Source organism: Jaculus jaculus, chromosome 6 (genome assembly GCF_020740685.1).
Source record: "Jaculus jaculus isolate mJacJac1 chromosome 6, mJacJac1.mat.Y.cur, whole genome shotgun sequence".
NCBI lineage: Eukaryota > Metazoa > Chordata > Mammalia > Rodentia > Dipodidae > Jaculus > Jaculus jaculus.
Genome location: NC_059107.1, coordinates 114,318,370 through 114,335,233, shown reverse-complemented (window position 1 = coordinate 114,335,233; position 16,864 = coordinate 114,318,370). Strand labels below are relative to the sequence as shown.

Here is a 16,864-nt window from a genome sequence, read left to right as displayed (position 1 = left end):
GTAACGACAAAACTCTCACCTGAGCACAATGCAGTGGAACTCTGGCATTTATCCAAAATGCCATTTTGTTGCAAGATTCATCTCATTTATCTGCCTGAGCCAATCAAACCAACCAGAACTTTATTCCATGTCTTTTCTATTGTATGTGCCAAGTTCTCACAAGTCATCTCTTTAAGTCTCTATATATCTGTATTATCTTTGCTAATGTTTGTGAATTGGAAATTGGAACAAGAAAAATGAGAAATGCAGAGGAGGAAGGAAGAGGAGGAAGAGAAGAGGGAATGACAGGAAGAGGGACAGAGAGAGGAACAAACTATAGGGCATCAAATGATTAAACAGATATAAGGAAGCCATTGTTATAGATAAAGGTCATTAACCTCCCTCACTATAGCTACGTTAAAGGGCAAAGCAATATAGCTATGAAACAAGACATAAAGATGGTACAGTGGCCTTAATTCGATTGGGCCACGTAGTCTGTGAATTATTGAACCCTGAACCTCCTGAAAAAAATATAAAAGGCACTAGGTTAACCTATTCAAAGGTTAGATTAGTGATTACTGTGAATTACAACCTTTTGATGTGTGGGATATTAACTACAAACTTTTCCATTTATTGCCCTGCCCTTATCAGGCTTTTTAGATCTCTGAACAAATATAGTAGTACTCAGCAGGAGTAGCATGACTCAGAAGGAAATCTATTTACCAAGAAAGTGCAATGACTAAGTTCTAGTTCCAAACACGTGTCTTTTGAACTGGAGGTAGGATGGGAGGGCAGAGGATAATTCTTCCATCACCATTGCTTCAGTGAAAAAAGAAAACAAAACACCACAGTTTTATGGGGAAAAGAACATGTTGACATTCTGGGGATTGTAGGACTATAGCAGGAAAAAAGGAAAATGAACCAAACCAGGTAAGGAACACATCTCTTTCCAGCCACCTACTCTTTTTCATCCAAACTTTTCATATCTTTATACTTGTATTTGACAAATTTATGCTGCCTGCATGAAGGTTTCACTTGGTTGCTTTTATAGCAAACAATGGATGCTATTTAGTTGCCTGAAAAGAAAAAAACCATTTCCTTACTTCCACTTGATTCCTGCAACAGTTTTCTTGTCTATTAGTTTAACTGTTATGCTTATAAAGACACTGGAACAAAAAGTAATCTGACTGGTATCAAAGAAGTAAAAGAAAACTGTCATGTGAGTATGGTCTTTCCAGCAGGATACTAGGGTACTAGTCACTTCACCAATCAAGGATTAGTAGACTCTTTATTAATCTACCATTTCCATATGTCTAATATATATGCTTAATCACTTCTATTTATGCATCTGTCTAGAAAATGTGAAAGACATTAGAATGAACCTGAGTGTTTTGCCAGCAGATAAAACAAAAACTTGACTACTTCAAACAATAAATAAGTCTCCCTTCAAATGATTTTTGTCATCACAATTGAACTCATAGTTGTTTTCCGGTCTGCCTTGCTCATCTCTACCAAGACTTGATTGAGTTCCAAGATAAAAATTTCCATAAAATTTTTTCAAGGCAAATATTTTTGTTTAATTTGCAAATGCTGAACATAGATTTTTTTAAGGTTAAAATATAATTAGAGGGTGGGAACATGGCTTAATGGGTAGAATACCTTCCTTGAATGCCTGAAGCCTTGAACAGGATCCCCACAACCACATAAAACAGGCATTATGGCATATGCCTGTAATTGCAGCTCTTGGGAGGTAGAGGAAGGATGATCAGTTCAGTCAAGGTCTTCCTCTGCAATGTAGTGAGTTTGAGGCCAGTCTGGGCTACATGATACCCTGTCTCAAAAAAAAAAAAAAAAAAAAAAAAGAATGATTTCAAACTTCAGGCACCTAGAAGATAGTCTTAATACAAGTCAATAGTCGCAGACCAACACATAGCTTTGCTAAAGAAGAAAAAGGTTTCAACAATGGTCTTATAGATGGTTGGAAATATTTCGCTTGATGTATTTAGTGTATACTTTGTGTTTGTCCTAATTAAACACTACTTTGTTTCAGGTTAAAGTTTCTTTACCTGTTAATCTGTCACTAAATTATAAAATCTTTTCACAGATAGGCATAGTGGTTCATTACTGTAATGCTATCTCTTGGGAGGCTAAGGAAGGACTGAGTTCAAAGCCAGCCTGGGCTACACAGAAGCCAGTCTGGACTACAAAGTGAAATCTTGTCTCAAAAAAAAAAAAAAAAAAGGCAAGCTGGAGAGGTGGCTTAGTGGTTAAGGCACTTGCCTGTGAAACTTAAGGTCCCAGGTTTGATTTCCAGAACAATGACTTCATTCTAAGACTTGACTTCAGTCAGTGTGTATGTGTTTTTCAAAGAATGAATAAAATAGAATTAAAAGGCATTCACATTTTAGCCATGCTTTTCACTACTTTTCCACTCCCAAAGCAGTGAGCAAAAACAATAAAGGTTAAAGTAAACCTATTTATTTGAAACTTTAATACTAAGTTATTCTGAACTTTTGAGTTGCTTGAATTAAACTATAAGATCCTAGCAATTTACATGTGGAATGGTGTTTGAGTCAGATTTTGACAAACTTAACTCCACTTAAGGGGAAAAAAAGTGGTATGTTAAAAGGAGGAAGAAAGTGGTGTGACACGGCGCTGTGTTTACTAGCGCGTCAGGAGCTTTCCTGTGCACCTGTTTCATTTCTGTTTAAGAGTGGAGAACGGAGCTGAGCTCGCAAGCCTGGGTGTTGGTGCTGTGGGAGGGGACTCAGAGTAAGGAGAGCTTGGCAAACAATCTCCTCAGCATAGAACAGCACAGAGCTCTCCTACCTATGACCCAGGTAGTTTCCAAAAGGACTAGAGGGGATGTTTAGGACGGCGAGGAGCAGGCATGCCTGTATGCCTGCCAGCAATCCCTGCTCTCTTACAGGAGACTAAGGGATCTCTTGGCATAAGAGGATGGCTGTCTGTGCCGGGATCAGTTTGAGAGGCAGCTCTGACAGCAGGGGGAGGGGGGATGGTAGGTGTGTTCCACTACACTGAAAAGCATAAAGCTAAAAATATGTTTAATGCCTGGTAAGAACGCCAGTTTCCTCAAGCTCTCATGTGACGGTGGACTTTCTGTTTTGCTTTTAAAGAAAAATGTTTTACCAGGGCAGCATGAAGCGGACAAAATCTGGAGCAAAGAAGGATTATATGCTGCTGTCATCTTTCTCAGCATCTTTGTTATTATAGTCACATGTCTGATGGTAAGTTTGCTTCTCCATCTATCTTCTCCTTTATAACGAGTCCAGTGCTTGATGTGGCTGGGTACACTTCCATGGCAGATGAATATTGAAAAGACAGGGAGCTCTCATTATGAGACCATAACCCTGTTAGGCTGGGAATGTTTCATGGTAGGAGAGTGACTGCTAAAGGAAAGCCCATGGAAGTGTGAATGCTGCCCTGCCTGATAGGACTGTAATTTCAGTGAAGTGTTTAGTAACTTGATCAACCTGAGGATGGAGCTTTCGAGGTGATTTACTGAGGTCAGCGGAGCCCTCGGCATCATTAAAGTCTCACGGGCACACTTTGGGCTGACTTTATGTCTTCATTTCTATCACCTCTATGGAGCTCGGGAATATTTTTTTTCAAAAAGGGAATATGCCTTTGAAACAAGCTTTCCCCCAATGGAAGTGTTGATTTCTTTATTTTAAAGAGCCTTGAAGGCATTTTACAAAATACCAAACATAAAAGGGATTTGATTATATAGGTTTAAAGGCTAAACCACCCACTATCACCTTATTTTTAGTTGAATGAACGATGTATAGTGCACACTATAGTAACTTGGTAAGCTACATTGTATGGCCTCTAAAGCACATTTCTAATTTAAATCAATAAACCCCAAATCAATCTAATCCACTCTATTAGGCTGGGCTGTTTGGTATTGAATGGGTTCACACTTTCGAGTAGAATGATTTTTTTCATTCATTTACACATTTTGTGATGTAACAATATTTGAAGTTTACAGATGGGTTTTTATTTGAATATTTGTATTAATTTGCAAGCAGAGAGAGAGAGAAGAGATACGGAGAGAAGAGGTGGATTTTAATACCTTTCTCCTTGTGTGCTATGTTTTTTTTTGTTTTGCTTATTTTAAGAAGTGCTTCTTTTTCAGGTTTTAAATGTCCCCTTAAAAAGACATGTGCTAATTATTCTATCTATAATCAAGAGTTGCCCAGTGTTTTATTGAGTTTGATTCATTTATGCTCTTGCTCCTGGGAAAGGAATTATTTTAGAGCAATTGGAATTTAGACAGAGGCCCAGAGGATCTGAACTCAAATAAGATCAAGTGAAAAAGACCTTGATTAAAGCGAAGGCAAGAATGCTTCCTAGATTCTCAAGCATGGGGCGTGGAAAAGACGCCCTATAACCACCAACACAATGGACCCAAAAGTTCTCCTACAGACTAGGAATTAGTTTAAAACCTATAACCCTATAAACTAAAAAATAATACATGCACTGAGTTAAAAAGATATGTTTTACCCTCAATGGTGGAGATTAAAGAAAAGGAATTTTAATGAAAATGGTTGAAAGTTTTATAGAAATTGTGTCAGAGACCTGGGAGTATTTCTGACTATTTTAAAGGAAATGGCTTCTTATTGTGGTTAATTGCACTGTAAAATATGTATTATTTTCCTTTCCCAGAGGAAAGCTTATGTGCTATTCTGTATCTTATCACTCATAGTTGGGTACTATTCTGTCTCACAGACTTTTTAAAAAATTATTTATTTATTTATTTGTTTATTTATTTATTTATTTAAGAGAAAGAGAGAGAGCAATGCAGATAGAGAGAATGGGTGCACCAGTGCTTCCAGCCACTGCAAACGAACACCAGACGCATGTGCTACCTTGTGCATCTGGCTTACATGGGTACTGGCGAATCAATCCTGGATCCTTTGGCTTTGCAGGCAAGTGCTTTAACTGCAAAGCCATCCATACAGCCCTCACAGACTTTTTAAATAAGATACAAAAGGCTGAAAATGTAGAATGGTTGCTTATAATGTGCAAGGTCTAGGTTCAAGACCCATCACTGCAAAAGAAAATAGAAAAGAAAGAGAGAAAAAAAAAAAGGAGAATGGGAAAGGGTAGAAAGTGGTAAAAATCAATATTGTGTTGATGATGAATAGGTAAAATTCAGAAACACAAAGATACAAAAGAGAAAGGTGGGGAGCCTACTCAAAGACAGTGTTAAAAGGCAGAGAAAGGCAGAGCAGAGCTTGCTGTTTAGATGCAAAGTATGTTTCAGTTTCCATAATTGTAACTCGGGTAGTGGTTCATGTGACAACATAACTTGGTATGACCTTATACTGATCTTGGGTAAAGGACCTATAGTAGCCACACTCTCAACTACTTATGGCTAAAGAAACTCTTCCTTTCCCTATATTTGTAAAACAGCAGTGGAAAAGGCACAAATCTAAATGAGAATGCCCCAGAGTTATGAGAACAAACCAAGAAAGAAATATATCAAAAGGATGGCTGACTGGTGTCTATTGGGTTTGTTAGCACATCCATACATTCATTCAGCCAATATATTCTTGCAGAGAATACACAAGGGGCCCATTGCTGGCCCTGTGGGAAAAGAGAACAAAACAGATAAGGACCCTCCTTTCTGAAACTTTTAGTGGAAGGAAACACAGACAAGTAACATATTTTAAAAATAAATAAGGCTAGAGAGATGGATCAGCAGTTAAAGCTCCTTGCTTACAACATCTGATGGCCAGAGTTTGATTTCCCAGTACCCACATAAAGCCAGATGCATAAAGTGGCACATTTGTCTGGAGTTTGTTTGCAGTGGCTGAAGGCCCTGGTGTATCCATTCTCTCCATCTCTCTTTGCTCTCTTCCCCAGTCTGTCTGCCTGCCTCTTTCTCTCAGTCTTTCTCTCAAATAAATAAAAATATTTTTAAAATAAAAATAAATAGTGGGCATATCATATGACTCCACCTATATGATATCCAGAGAAATACCACCTATATGGCATCCAGAGAAACACAAAAGCAAAGACATTGAAAAGATCATGATTATCAGGAGGTGGCTGGTGGGGTGGCATTAGGTAGAGGACAGTGGATTTTCAAGGTGTGAAATTCTTCTGTATTCTTTAAAGATGAATGCATGGCATTATTGATTCATCACATGGTACAGAATGTTCAGAAGCACAAAGAGCAACCTCATTTTCACTGTTGAGTTTACTCAATAATTCCAAATCAATATTGGTTCATTAGCTGTAACAAATTTACCACTTGGATACAAAATGTGAATGACAGAGACAGATGTGAGAATTCTGCATTTTCTGCACAATTTTTCCATAAACATAAAAAATAAAGTGTAACCATTCTGTCTTTAAAAAAATAAAATAAAACATTGAGTAGCACCATGAAGAAGATGACATAATGGAGTGCCGAGGGAGAACTACCTGAGACAGGTGAGCAGTGGGGAGAGGACTTGTGAGACAGAGGAACGATGGTAGAGTGGTGTGGAGGGGAGTAAGTGTAGCTCGCCAGGCACAAAGGACAGGGTGGAAACAGTGTTTTCCTGCAGAGTTGATGTAAGTGTGCTTGGAGGTCCTCAGTCTCTGCTGGTGAAAATATTTAGGGGTAGCATGAAGTATGAAAGATCCTTCCAGAAGCCACTGCAGTAGCTTGAAGGTACTAGGGCCCAGTGTAGGGATAGTGGTGGAGATGAGAAGTAAATAACAGATCTACTTGAAGGTAGAACCAACAGAGCTTGCAGAGCCCTTAGGCTCAGGGAGGAATGGACATTAAAACTGAATCCTAGGCCACACGTGATGGCGCATGCCTTTAATCCCAGCACTTGGGAGACAGAGGTAGGAGGATTGCTGTGAGTTTGAGGCCACCCTGAGACTCCACAGTGAATTCCAGGTCAGCCTGGGCCAGAGTGAGACCCTACCTTGAAAAAAAAAAAAAAAAGAATCCTACATTCTATGGCTTGATTACTTGGGTGGTATTTCTCCCTTTCTAGGAAAGAAACATGTTGACAGGTAGGGAATAAAGATACAACATTTTGGTTTGTATGCATGTAATTCTTGAGTAAGTGAAAGACAAGATTTATTAATTTAAAAAACTTGGGCTGGAGAGATGGCTTAGCAGTTAAGCGCTTGCCTGTGAAGCCTAAGGACCCCGGTTCGAGGCTCGGTTCCCCAGGTCCCACGTTAGCCAGATGCACAAGGGGGTGCACGCGTCTGGAGTTCGTTTGCAGTGGCTGGAAGCCCTGGCGCGCCCATTCTCTCTCTCTCCCTCTACCTGTCTTTCTCTCTGTGTCTGTCGCTCTCAAATAAATAAATAAAAAATTTAAAAAAAAAATTGCTTAAATGGTAACATGAATTCACTTAAGAAGGAACATAGAAACTACCAATGCATAGAAGGAAATTACTACTCATAGGAAAAAATGCTATATAATACTATATAATGGGATTAAGATGAGGTAAATTTATCTGATGCAATTTCCCACAGGCAATTCAAAGTTCACATTCAGGGATATTTTAAATGTGATTCTCTGATGTAAATTTATCTTTGTAAGTGTTCAAGTGCATTTTATAATTATATTAACATAAAGTAAGCTTTGTACCAGGATCTCTCAGTAATAATTATACTAAGTACACTTTTTATATTGCCCTATACAGGGCTATGCTTTTGTGACCCTTAAATACATACAATCTAATTCTATTTCCTATACTTTCATTGACTCCATGGCAAGGAAAACAATATAGCTCAACATTTTCCTTATGGTATTAATTATACCTATGAAGCATCAAATGCTCCTGTCTGTGTCCAGCCTTACTATATTCTATGGAAATGAATTTCATATGGTTTTATTATGAGCTTATATAGGTAAATTGAGGGTTACATATGCTATAACAATAACATAAAATTCAGCAAGCTTTTTGAAATGTGGCATATTGTTTACTTCCCTTAAAATACAAAAAAGGGAGTATGTATTGCCAGGCATAAATTTAGACAGGCATGACATTTTCAAATGTGTGACTTATTTAGCACCTCTCAAATCTGAATTTGGAGTGGGTGGAGCAAATAGACAAATAGAATTTTCCAAGAAAAAAAAAAAACTGTGTGGGCAACTTCCAATCCATTCAGTCTGTTTTTGATGAAGGAAATTTATTATTAAGAAGAATTAATTCCTAAACTTGAGCACATAATAGAAAAAAACAGCATTTATCATCTAAATTATACTTTGAATGTACTTTGATATTTATTAAAAAGTACAAAAGTACTGATGCAATGCAGGCAGCGATGTCTACAGGCCAGAGTATTTCTAGGAGGCAGTTTTAGAAGTCGCATTAAAAACAGTTGCTGGCTTCAGTAAAAGCACTGACATGTTCGACCTATAGACATGTCAACTAAATATGAAGCAAAAGATTCGCTAGTCACAGTCCGGTGCAAGAAATTCTAATAAGGTCACAAAGTAGAGCATCATGAAATAAATATTTATCAAAGGTGGGCATACAGAGCCATGCTTGTGTAGTTTGTTATATGTAATCCCTAGGGACAAAGGAAGAGGGAAAATAGATATATAGATTGCAGAACCATTTCCAAAGCAGGCATATAGTTCAAATTGTTTCTCTTTTTTTTTTCTATTAAGCAGTCTACAATCCTCTTAATCATAACAGCAAAATACTAATAATAATAGAGACAGCAACAATAATACTTTCCTCCTGCACACTTACGGATACTAAATTTGTGCTAAATTTGCTGCAATGCACTTAATGAATTTTAACTTCCTAAGTTTATTAACAAACAAAATATGGGGGAGGGGATTCAAATTCAAAGCCACATCTGTCTGGATTGAAAGTCTTTGCTCTTTGTCATGATTCCATTTGATTCCATAAAGGACTTAACTATGATTTATTTTAGTCTTATTATTCTAGCTGTAAACATTTATTTCTAACCACAAATGGGGTCCAGTAATACAGGAGTATACCTTTATCAGACTCCTCCCAGGCAGGACTGATAAGCATGTGTTACACCATATCTGTCAAGACACACCTGTTTTGTACTTAGTACCTTGTACTGGACATGATATTTACACATCTGTCTCCTGGAAGGCAATGGAATCCTAGGGAAAGATTTGCATGCCACCATGCATCTACCATGTTTCATTTCTTGAATGGATTTGAAATTTATGTTTGTGAAAGTACAAGAAAAGAACAAACTCTTTCAAAACTTACTGAAAATAGTGTAAAGAACTCTGTCTAGTGGTAGCATCATTTTAGAATGCTTTCTTTTTTGAGACACAATCTCATGCTTGAGGTTGACCTCAAACTTTCCATGTTACTGAGGATGACCTTCAACTTCTGTTCCCCCTCTCCTTCCTCTACCTTCAATCCTGAGATTACAGGCATGTGCCACCATACCTAGTTTATATGGTGCTGGAGATCAAATCCAGGACTTCATATATGCTAGACAAGCACTCTCTGCCAACCAAACCACATCTGCAGCCCAGTAGCATCATTTTAAAACTAAGAAACATCTTAATCCAAACATAATGTTTTGTGTTACCCATGAGATTTTGTAAATGGAAATTACAGCTGCACAAATGCTTCACAGAATTTTGCTTAGCTTCCTCTCATTTCTCTGTTCTTCAGGTTCTCATTGCTACCATTTTATTTTTTCCCCTTACTATAATTTGGCTATTACATCTCTTCTTGCTCAATATTTGTTTCTCAAGTGATCAACTGATTTTAATGTCTCCCAAGGCTCAGACACAAGCTGTAAAAGATAAAGGAAAAAATCTTAAAATGCAATTGCTATGCTAGGTTTTTAGGATGAATTTTTCAACAAAGTTAATTCTCAGAAAGAAATGCTAAATCTGTGCAAAAGAAAATCCAGATGCTCTGACAAAGAGGTAAAGAAGAGAGATATAAGCATTTAAAACACACCATAGAGTTGAATAACCCCATGCTTGAAAGTCAAGAAATGTGGGTTATAGACATTATTTCTAGCATCGCATAAGTTATTTGACCACTATAGCATAAACATGAAATAGAGGTTAATACTAGCTGATTCTTTTTTTTATGCGTGTGTGTGTGTGAGAGAGAGAATGAATTGCCATGCCAGGGCATCTAGCCACTGCAATCAAACTCCAGACATGTGCACCCCTTGTGTGCATGTGTGACACTGCATGTTTGTATCACTGTGTGTCTGGCTTACCTGGGACCTGCAGAGTCAAACATGAGGCCTTCAGCTCTCCAGGCAAACACCTTAACCACTAAGCCATCTCTCCAGCTCTAGATGACTCTTAAGAGTCCCTGTGCCAGGATTCCTCCATAGCCTCACAACTAGCCTTTGGGGCTGACCATTCCCTTGGGGGTAGGAAAGGTGGTCTTTCCCACATATCCAGGGTACTAGCCACTGCACACTTATGTCAGTCACATTGTCCCTATTCTTCCTCCAAAAGTTTCTACACCCATACCAAATGTCCTCCACAGGACAAAATTTCTGCGAGATAAGAAACACTGCCTTATAGCTCAAAAAGCATGGCATGTGTCCTATGACCAAATAGGAACTTCTTCCATTTCATATGCAGTTTTTTCCAGTCAGCTCAATATTTTGAGTATTTTAATGAGTCATATTCAAGGCTGGAGAGATGGCTTAGTGGTTAAGGAACTTCCCAGTAAGGCCAAAGGACCCAAGTTTGATGCTCCAGTACCTACATAAACTGGATACTAAAGGTAGTACATGTGTCTGAAGTTCATTTGCAGTGGCTGGTGGCCCTGGCATGCCCATTCTCTCTCCCTCTGTCTCTGTCTCTGTCTCTGTCTCTCTCTCTCTTTTTCTATATCTGCCCCTCTCTCTGTGTCTCTCACATAAGGTGTCATAATTAGATTATAACTTTTCCAGATTCTATTTTTGCCTAATAAAGAGGTTGAAGTAATTTAGAACACAAACTACACAGAGACAGGTTAAGACCCGAAATGAAACAAATTGTTAATTGTAAAATGTGTGCCAAAGGTTCCTCAGAAAACCTGTGAGTGGCAAACAAGGATTTTGAGACTAGACCATGTTTTACACTAAAATAATCATAAAATGACCTAACAAGAGTAATGGGGGGTCAACATTTTTTGGTTTGCTCATGTTCACCACTGGAATATATTTATTCAAATGGCAAATTTAAGCAAATAAGCAAATATTCTGAAATTCATAATATAATTCTATGTGAAGAGCTAATACTTTGTCCTGAATGCATTGCTTTTCCTGTTAAACACATTTTAAACAGATATGTGCATTTGCTTTTTCATCCAGGAGAATTCCTTGTTTATAATTTAAAAATGCTATCCCACTTTAAATTCAATTCATTCATCTTTTAATAGTTATGTATTCAGCTTAACATGATAAACTTACCATATAGGTATCCTCTGGCTCATATGATTCGAGGGTGGGTTTTGTTTTTGCAGAATGATAGCAAAATACACCGTTGAAGTCAAATAAGCAATGAGCTAAAAATCTTAAGCACTACACACAGGACACAACTTTTCATCTTCAGTATTTTCTGCCCTACAGTTTAAAAAATGCATAGTATATTCATTTGAAAGTAATTATGATAAAGAGAAGACTTGTCACTTACTATTAGATATGTTTTTCTTTCTTTCTTTCTCTCTTTCTTCCTCTTTCTTTCTTTCTGCAGCAACATTTGTCATGGGAATATTCTAAATCCACTTGAGGTTGGTTGCATTTTTGAGACAAGGTCACACTATGTAACCTAGGCTGTCCTGGAATTCCTGGTGATCCTCCTACCTCAGACTCTCAAGGCTAAGACTATAGGCCACCATGACAGACTTAATTTATTGCTTTTCAGAATCTAATATTTCACTTTTCCCCTACCACAGTTAATGAATAACACCATATCACAAAGTACATAATTTTTTTCTTAAAAAGACCTTTCATTCCATAAAGGCATGTGCCTTAAATTGTAGTTTTAATTCAAGAGTGGTTATAATCAGATCACCTACAGATGTAATTTCAGAGTCAATCTTTAAAAGTAGTAGCATAGGGGAAAACATCATCCGGGTAATGGGAGAGGATGGTAAACGCAGAGGATTACAAGTCAGATCTGTGTCCTGGATAGATGTCACAGCTAATCCTGACTTTGGGCAAGGCCATTGTCTGTCTACCTCAGTTTTCTTAATTGAAATGAGTCTCAAAGTACTAATGACCATTCTAGCTCTGATTCCCTTTGGGTCTCTAATTAAAAAGTCTCTTAGCATATTTGTTTCTAACTGTTCTGCTCTCCTCCAACTTTTGTTTATTACATTTTGAGGTGCTGAAGCTGACATAATTTAATTAGATTTTACTTTGTATTAAATAATTTCAAAGTTCCCTTTTATATTATAAATCCACTAACTAGATTCTGTTCTTTATGGCTTGCCTACTTTGCCATCAATTGCCAATTCCTTTTCTTAAACTACTTCCAGGCTAATACTATTTCATCGTAGATTATTATATTTTAAGGTATTCTTGATCCCCTTTCAAGATATTTTGTTAAACAGATTCTTTTTTACACCAACATTATGTTAGGAATGCCCGTAAAATATTTTTCAAGATGGACCTAAAATAAGTTTTCAAAGGTATTTATTTACTCCCCAATTTCAGACAAATTCTTCCTTAATTTTAATTTCTATTATCCTAGAACAAGTATACATATTGACTCTGAAAACATACAGGGACATTGTCTTTTCCAGTAGATTTAAAGGAACGATGAAAACGGGGCAGGATGACTCGAGTAAATGTGATTGTCAAGGTTCAGGAAAACCTTCTCTTCCTAATGGAGCTCACCAGGTTAACAGGGAGTTTTATTGTTTTAAAGCAGTTTATATGCATAGATCATCAGATTATTAAAGATAATGAGTTGTTATTTCTCCATGTGAATTTGCTTGTCAAGTCATTCCCTGAAATCACATTTGAAGAAACACAAGGACATCTAGTTTTTTCAGCAGTTAGAGTAGAGGATACAGAATCAAAAAAAAGTCCTATAAATAGGAAACTCTCCACACAGACAAGGTAAACATTGCTCATCTCACAGTTTGTTTGACTCAGAATATCTCACTAGTCAATTCAGTCTTTTAAAAGTACTGAAAGTGATTATCCTCTCATTTTTTTTTTTAGTTTTTTATTTAACTTTTTAGAGAGAGAGAGAGAGAGAGAGAGAGAGAGAGAAATGAAGAATTGGCATGATGCCAGGGCCTCCAGCCACTGCAAACAAACTCCAGGCACATGAGCCACCTTGTGCATCTAACCACTAAGCCATCTCTCCAGCCCCATCCTCTCAATTTTGAATAGGACTAACCATTCCAGAAAAATTTATGAGAATGTAAAAATGATTGTTTTTAATGTTTATTATTATTAACAAGATGTTTCATATGGATACATCATGTGTTGGTACCCTCTTTCCCTCATCCCTGCCCCCATTCCATTGGGGACACTCCTCAGTAGGGTTGCAGGTATTCCCCATGGGTTTGTAGTTTATGTGTTGTGGGAGCAGTAATCAATTATTTTTGCATGATTTCTCAACCTATGGCTCTTACAATCTTTCTGTCCCTTCTTTTGCAAAATTCCCTGAGCCGTGGTGGGTGAGTTTTAAGTCTAGTTCAGTGATGAGTTCTTAGGAGCCTCTGGGTCTCTACGTTGGTAGGTGCTGAGTATCCTCAGGGTCTGTCTCCTACACTCTGGTTCTGATTATTGGGTTCAACATAGAAGCAACACTCTTGCTCATCTCCCCATTCCTCTGTGGATTCAGCTGTGGCTTGACTAAAGTGCAAGGTGTAGTTTATTCCCTCAGGTCTTGCTATGTTCTCACAAAGAAGAACAGATTCTACAATGGAGAGTGAAGTCAGTATAGTTTAATAATATAAGCATTATTAATTTAGGGAGAATTTGATGTGTGAAACCCCTCTTTTACCCAAAGACTAGTGAGAGCTTGACACTGGAGAACATAACCTTTGTCTCCATAGGATTCTGATCTGGTTCCTAATTCCACATGTAGGTTCCTTTACACTGAGCAGATCTCTTAGCCAATCAGAAAGCTATTGGTTACCCCATGAGGCTGTGTGCCACTATTGCACGGACATTTACATTGTGTCAGAGTGTTTGCTTCTGAGTAGTTCAGACCTCTGATTGCTCTGACCATTTTTGGCCATTTTCCCCCAGTAACTCATGTTGCACTGTCCAGCACTAACCAGGCAGGTCTCTCCATGCTCTGTCAGCAGTATATGGTGTCTTCAGCAACAGGATCTTAGAGTTTGCCTTGGATAGGTAATCAAGCACTTTTTAACCTTTTAAAATATTTATTTATTTGCAAACAGAGAAAAGAAAGAGAGAGAATGAGAATGGGTTCATCAGGGCCTCTGGCCACTGCAAACAAACTTCAGATGCTTGTGCCACCCTGTGCATCTGGTTTTATGTGAATACTAGGGAATTAAGCCCAGGTTGTTAGGCTCTGGAGGCAAGTACTTTTACTGCTGATCCTTCTCTCCAGCCCTAAAAAAAGATACTGTTGCCTTTATGCTACATGCATTCAAAAAAAAGATAAAATATCCTGGTTGCCCAAATTATTCTTTGATGGCTACCCTAAAAATATTTTTGTCAACTATTTATCAGAAAATCAAGTTGATATATGACTACTGAGATATTGACCAAGATAAGAATTTTTGGTTTACAACATAACTATTCTCTTATTAATATATAAAGATTAGTTTCTTCCCTCTGTGTTGTTATTGCTTCCTGTTTCTATAAAGATCATAGGCCCATGTCTCATTTGTCCCTTCCAAATACAATTTCAGTAAACTCTTGCTATCAAACTGTCATCTAGCCTTTCTTTTTTTTTTTTTTTTTTTCCGAGGTGGGTCTCACTCTGGTCCAGGCTGACCTGGAATTAACTCTGTAGTCTCAAGGCATGCGCCACCACGCCCTGCTAGCCTTTCTTTTTAAAATATTTTTATTTATTTGCAAGAAAAGAGAGGTGGATGAGAGACACAGAGAGAAGGGGGAAGGGAGGAAGAAAGAGAGAGACTGGGCACAACAGGGCCTCCAGCTACTGCAAAGAAACTCCAAATGCAAGTGCCACATTGTGCATCTGGCTTTACATGGGAACTGAGGAATTGAACCTGGGTTGTTAGGCTTTTCAGACAAGAGCCTTAACCACTGAGATTTCTCTCCAGTCCTCACCTAGCATGTTCATAGAATTAGCAAAATTTACTTTTGACTATATCCTTGAAAAATAGACTGATGTACACAAACCTTTGAGATCCATGTGCAGCATAACTGGAAAAATCAAGGGTATCTTTTGAGGATATGTCTCAATATCACAAGTGCAAGGACTCACACTAGTAACTTTTGTCATTAGTGTTTATTTGAATGTGTTTTCTACATTGGTGTGGTTATTATTTGGTACCTAAGAATGTGACAGGAGCCCTTATATCTCTTTTTGTAGATTATTTACAGGCTAAAAGAAAGGTTTCAACTGTCCTTAAGACAAGATAAAGAGAAAAACCAGGAGATCCACCTATCACCCCTCACATTACAGCCAACACAGTCTGAGGCAAAGACGGTCCACAGCATGGTCCAGGGTGAGCAGGCACCAAAGGTGCTGAATGTTGTCGTGGACCCTCAAGGCAGATGCACTCCTGAGATCAAAGCTTCCGCCTCCACCTCTGTCTGCCCTTCTCCTTTCAAAATGAAACCCATAGGACTTCAGGAGAGGTAAGAGCTTTCCCTGAATCCATACACATATTGCTTTTCTTTTCAAAAGAGTATTCATCAACTAAAAGGGGTGGAACTGGAAATGATTGGCAGCAGGGTAGAATCATTCCCCTCCACATGGACACCAGGAAGAAGTAGTGTTCTTATCTCCTGAGTCCAGCTGTATTTCATAAACCTTTGGGGTACATTTGATTCTGTGAAGCTTGTGTAGCCTCAAGCAATCTTTCATCAAATATGGGGTGGTTCCTGTCACCATTCATTAACTGCCTATTGAGGCCACTAAACAAACATGTTATCTTATTTAATTGTCAGAAAATTCTGGTATTAATATGCTGGGAATAAACTTGAGAGTTTCCTGCAAATGCCCATGTTGTTTTAAATCATGTAGAAGGAGTCTGTTCCACAAATTAAGTTTGCTAAAGTTTCCTTTTTGCTTCCTTTGACCACAGCAAGGATTAAATATTAAGATTTCTGATATTTTTGTTACTGTACATGCTTCTGGGATGTGCTTATGTGTATGATATATTTTATACTGCTCCACTTCCATTTAAAGTAAGTCCAATAGAAGACTAGAGCATTCAAAGTACATGAATGAAGGATTCTTTATTCCCACAAAATGTTATGCAAAGCTTGTGTATGTGTGTGTTTTGAGGCAAGCCCAACAGACTTGCCTTTGTGTGTGTGTGTGTGTGTGAGAGAGAGAGAGAGAGAGAGAGAGAGAGAGAGAGAGAGAGAGAGAGAGAGAGAATTGGCTCACCAGGACCTCCAGCCACTGCAGTTGAACTCCAGAGTGTGCTTTCTTGTGTGTGTGTATGACATTGAGTGCTTACATCACTGTGTGTCAGGAACTATGCACAAGACCTGGAGAGTCAAACATGAGTCCTTAGGCTTCACAGGCATGCGCCTTAACCACTTAGCCAACTTTCCAGCCTGCTTTTTAAAAATATTTATTTTTATTTATTTATTAGAGACAGAGAGAGGGAGGGAGATAGAGATACTGAAAGTGATAGAGAATGGGCACTCTAGGGCCTCTAGCCACTGCAAAAGAATTCCAAATTCATGTACCACCTTGTGCATCTGGCCTACATGGGACCTGGAGAAGCAAACCTGGGTCCTTAG

The 16,864-nt window shown here is 38.1% G+C and overlaps 1 protein-coding gene across 3 annotated transcripts in view; it reads left to right on the top strand.

Annotated features, from left to right (window-relative positions):
• Ptprr (protein tyrosine phosphatase receptor type R) overlaps positions 1-16,864 on the top strand; it is a 293,879-nt gene that overhangs the window by 159,062 nt on the left and 117,953 nt on the right. For 2 of the 3 annotated variants that reach the window (XM_045153538.1, XM_045153539.1), the window contains exons 5-6: positions 3,117-3,227; positions 15,477-15,745. In XM_045153538.1, coding sequence (XP_045009473.1) covers positions 3,117-3,227; positions 15,477-15,745 — 380 coding nt within the window. Of the gene's footprint in view, positions 1-2,696; positions 2,820-3,116; positions 3,228-15,476; positions 15,746-16,864 lie in introns of those variants that run through there. The other variant, XM_004650100.2, reaches the window with a different exon arrangement.